The sequence below is a fragment of the Octopus bimaculoides genome, chromosome 6, assembly GCF_001194135.2.
Source record: "Octopus bimaculoides isolate UCB-OBI-ISO-001 chromosome 6, ASM119413v2, whole genome shotgun sequence".
Classification (NCBI taxonomy): Eukaryota; Metazoa; Mollusca; class Cephalopoda; order Octopoda; family Octopodidae; genus Octopus; species Octopus bimaculoides.
Window position 1 is genome coordinate 50,331,576 of NC_068986.1, and position 4,684 is coordinate 50,336,259.

The 4,684-nt window shown below is 39.4% G+C and overlaps 1 protein-coding gene and 1 long non-coding RNA gene across 6 annotated transcripts in view; one reads left to right on the forward strand and one right to left on the reverse strand.

Annotated features, from left to right (window-relative positions):
- LOC106877926 (uncharacterized) overlaps positions 1 to 4,684 on the forward strand; it is a 441,127-nt gene that overhangs the window by 363,065 nt on the left and 73,378 nt on the right. The window contains exon 1 of one of the 5 annotated variants that reach the window (XM_052968725.1): positions 3,693 to 3,799. The exons of the other annotated variants lie outside the window; for them this stretch is intronic. Within the exon in view, the coding sequence (XP_052824685.1) occupies positions 3,787 to 3,799 (13 nt within the window). The 5' untranslated portion in view covers positions 3,693 to 3,786. Of the gene's footprint in view, positions 1 to 3,692; positions 3,800 to 4,684 lie in introns of those variants that run through there. 5 annotated transcript variants of the gene reach the window in all.
- Positions 1 to 4,684, reverse strand: part of LOC128248136 (uncharacterized) — a 105,977-nt gene that overhangs the window by 2,889 nt on the left and 98,404 nt on the right. The gene's annotated exons all lie outside the window — the stretch shown is intronic.

Sequence of the window (4,684 nt, forward strand, 5' to 3'; positions counted from 1 at the left end):
TATATACGACGGGCTTCTTTCAGTTTCCGTCTACCAAATCCACTCACAAGGTTTTGGTCGGTCCGAGGCTATAGTAGTATATATATATATACACCCACACACGATCGGCTTATACATATTTTCCGTCTACCAAATTCGCGCACAAAGCATTGGTCGGCCCGGGGCTACAGTTGAAAATACTTGCTCAACGTGCTACGCAGTGAGGCTGAACTCAAACCCACGTGGTAGCAAAGTGGGCTTCTTAATGCCTAATATAAAATTTCTGTCTCTCTCAGTTCATCTTTCTCTCGGTTTCTGTACTGCCACTCCCATCGTTCACCACTCCCCCCCCTCTCTCTCTCTCCTTACCTTTTATGTGTGTCGTAAGGAAATCGAACTCTTGTCGGGAGAAACATACATGGGAATTACATACCATTGGAACATTTGAAATCAACACTACAAATTTAAGAAACTTTACAGATTTCTTCCTCAAAATAGGGATAGCGGCGGCCCGATGGGAAAATGAGCCTCGCGAAGTGTAGTGGCTGCTGCAGCGAGTGTCGCTAGCCGCGGCAACACCATCGTGGACATTACCGCAGGGTACGACTGAGTACACCATTTGTTTTGGGCTATGTGGCCCATCGCCCCATCCTCCTCCATCTACTGCTACTTTACCCTACATCTTTCCTGTTTCTATATATTTAAACGGTCTAGTAAAATAAAGATTATTGTGATTGCACCGACATGACAAATAGAACCTCTACACGGCATGTCTGTCTTGCTAATAACAGTAGCTAAATCTACTTAAAATTACACAAGAAAAGCAAGACATTGAAATATGTAAGTTCTGGTTACAGTATATGAAGAAAACAAAATGGGTAAGAGAGATGGGATTGTCACAGTTGAAACAGCTTTGGTCATAAGCCTGTTCAACTGAAGCAAACTTGTAGCTACACAAAAGCAACAACAATGGTATGAGATGTACCTGCCTAGAATAACATTTCTGAGCAAAAGTTAACTACACTAGCACATTATATTGCATTGGTGACGAGATACGAAGCACCGAGCTACCACTGACCCGTTTACACTGAACTTCAACATCCTACCGACTAGACCAGCTGTGAAAATAATACGAATCATTGAATGATATCCTTCTTATATTTCCTCACCGCATATTTATTTCTCATTAACTTTCTAATGCTCTCTTTATGCTGCAATAAATATGTTTAACACGAACTTAACTGCTGTTTTTCATGTAGATGGCGTTTCTGAACTATTTATTTTCTAAACAATTCTAGTTTCTTACACCAAACTCCCATTTGTTTTACATTTATTTATTAAACGATTTTTCTGAGGCAAATGTAACGAAGGCTATGCTTCGCTTATGAGGTCGTTATAATATCGAAACATGCTGGGAGGGTGTACCGAACATGTCACGATGTATGTAGCAGCATTGTCATTGATGTAGTAGTATACCGTTGTGGGCCGCAGATACGCTTTGTTGAAGATTAGTGGTTGACGGAGGATGAAGTGGTTAATGTAGTTTCTGGTCTTGAAGAGAAAGGCCACTCTTTGAGCTGCAGTCTTTGTTGCGTTTAGGATGTGCACTTTCTTGAAGAGATCTTTAATGACAGCGGTCGTGAGGGCTCTAGTTTTGTGCTTTTCGTGTTTAAAGGTAACATAAGATGCGATAATGTTCCCTGATATATACTGTGATGGTTTTTATTCATTTGGGTTGCATGCATGTAGGTGACGCTTAGATACAGAATGTTAGGAAGGAAAAAAATGTCGACAACATTTGTATAGATGCAGTCGTTGTTGGTGGGGACGGCAAGTTGGTTATAGGTGTATAACGAATAGAACTGAACCCAATATTTACTTCTGATTAGCGTTTTTATGATTCGTGTATTAAATAAGTTTAACACTAATTTGACATCTGTGACACTTTGCTCGATGTGGGCGCACGCGCGCATGTTTTTCTTTATCTAACTGGGAGTAGAAATAGTTGAGCGAATAAGACACGAGTTGTTCTGAGGCGTATTCCATCGAAGATGTTATGTTGTTCCCACTTGGCATCCCTTTGTTCTGATTTGCAGGTTGGTTACAATGAAGTACAATTAGCAGAACGCATTGCTTTTCAGGCTTGCACACATAGGCTCCTTCTCACTCCATATATATATATACACACACGTGTGTGTGTGCGTGTGCGTGTGCGTGCGCGCGCGCAGAGTTTAGGTTAGCTAAAATATGTTTGAGACATATTTCAACTGCTAAAAGGTAAATTCACTGCAGTTACTGAGAAGAAAATTCTCCTCTTGTGGGAAAAAATTAATATGTATTACAGTTATATATATATATATATATATATAGTTTGCCATAGTTCTGATGAGGTGGACATTATTTCGCATCACGCGTGTCTCAAAGCCCGTATTAATTCATACACCTACAATATCAATTGGAGCTCATTTCATAATGTACACGTTTGTGGCACCAGTCATTGTTTATCCGAAACAGCTGTAAAGATATCACTTGATTACATCATTCATTTACTTCTATACACAACTTCTCTTGTAAATACACTTAACACGCCTTTTTTTTTTTTTTTTAATACTTCCATGCCCGCTCGATTGTGATCGTTCATGTAGCTGATTTACTACACAGAAGGTACCTGCCTTGGATGAAAGAACTGGTTTTAAGTTTCGAATTTATCTCAGCACTGCTTGGTGATTATCTATAACCGTATGTTTTACCATTTTTCAGCACGCACACACTCCCCCTTTTTCTCAACACACACACACACGCACACATTCCATTTACGCTTGTTTTTTTTTTCTCTTTCCCCTCTCTCTCTCTCTCTCTCCCCTTCTCTAATTGATCTGGCAACCTTGCTAAGTTGCTCTTCCGACACTCCATCCACATAATACCTGCCCTTTGCATTCATTCTGCGATTTAAATATAGTTACGAGTGATATTTGCTCGTTTTGAAACAATCACTGGATTCACATTAAATAAGTCATCAATATTTTCATCACAATCCCTGCATTCTGTTTGAATAATTACTCTCAACTCCATCTGGTTACTCGCTTCAAACAACTAACATCTTTCGCTTGCAATGTCGTTTCCATATATCCACAGGATTAACTAGACTTAAAAGAAATGTATGGATGACAAGTAAATCACGTTATTGCTAACAGTGAGTCTAAAGTCTCGTCCCGATTGTTCAAGGGTTATAATAGTAATAGGCAACTTTGAGGGGAAGGGTTAACCGTTACCCTCGACCCCAATACTTGACTGGTACTTTATTTCATCGACCTTAGTGGGACGAAAAGCAAAGTTTATCTCGGCGGGATTTGAACTCTGAACGTAAAGAACTGTAAGAAAAACCTCAAAGCATTTTCCCAATACTCTAGCGATCCTGTCAGTCCACCGTTCTGGCTATAATAATTGTTTCAAGTTTTGGCCCAAGGTCAGCAATTTTCAGGAAAAGGATCAAGTCGAAGGAATACTGCTAAGCATTGTGTACAACCTGATAACGATTCTGCCAGCTCGCTACCTTATTACTACTAATAATAATAATCATTTCCGCTATAGGCACAAATCCTGAAATTTTGGGAGAGGGGCCTATTCGATTACATTAAACCACAGTGTGTAACTGGTACATATTTAATCGACCCCGAAATACTTCTTTTCACGTTGCTCCAGTCCACTCAGCTGGCAAAAATGAATAATCCTGCAACGGACCTGCGTCCCATCCAGGTGGAGAATACATACGCCATGAAACTGAAAAACCGGCCCTTATGAGTCGGTATGACACGAGAAGGTAACTTTATCTTAAAAATTTTTTTAATTTATTTATGCTTCGAGTTCGAATCCGAGTGATGATGCATAGCCTACTGCAGGGGTTCCCAACCTTTTCACAAGGGTTTCCAACTCTTTCTATTCAAATGAGTTTTCCCCACAGACCCCTATCCCTAGTACTACCTTTGCGGACCCCAGGCTGGGAATCACTGGCCTAGTGGTTACGGTGTTGCTTTCGCGATCGCAAGATCGTGGCTTCAATTCCCCAACCAGCAACGCATTGTGTTCTTGAGCAAAACATTTCATTTTACATTGCCCCAGTCTACTTTACTATAGATAAATTTACAATGGACTGGTATCCCTTTCGCGGCGAATATTGGTCTGCCCGTTCCAGCCAACGGGGCGGTATCATTGAAGGGTTACGTACAACAAAGCGAGAAAGCGCCTTGTGATTAGTGACGTATGACTGCATCAGATAGTCTGGTCAATTCAGAGATGAGTAATATAATTGATAAAGAAAAAAAATGTTTTCTTTTTGTGATAGGAAGAAATCACAGATTAAACAATTTAAGAGAAGAAAAGAATATTAATTAACCCGAGTAAAAAGAAAAAAAAATAATAGACAAGAAAGAAAATTCATCTCAGCTGTAGAGATTGAAACGTCTGTCATTGTTGACAGCACGAGTATACTAATAAATTATGGAGTACAGGTGAGTTAGCTCAGATAGTTTACTTTGATTCTTATATTTATATCTGTTGATCTCTCTAGTTTACTTAGCTTACCATCATTCAGTCTCACGTGGGAAGGGTATTCACACTAAGATAAATTACGAAATCACAAACCATATATATATATATATATATATATATATATAGTGTGTGATTGTGTGTGTGTATATATATAAAT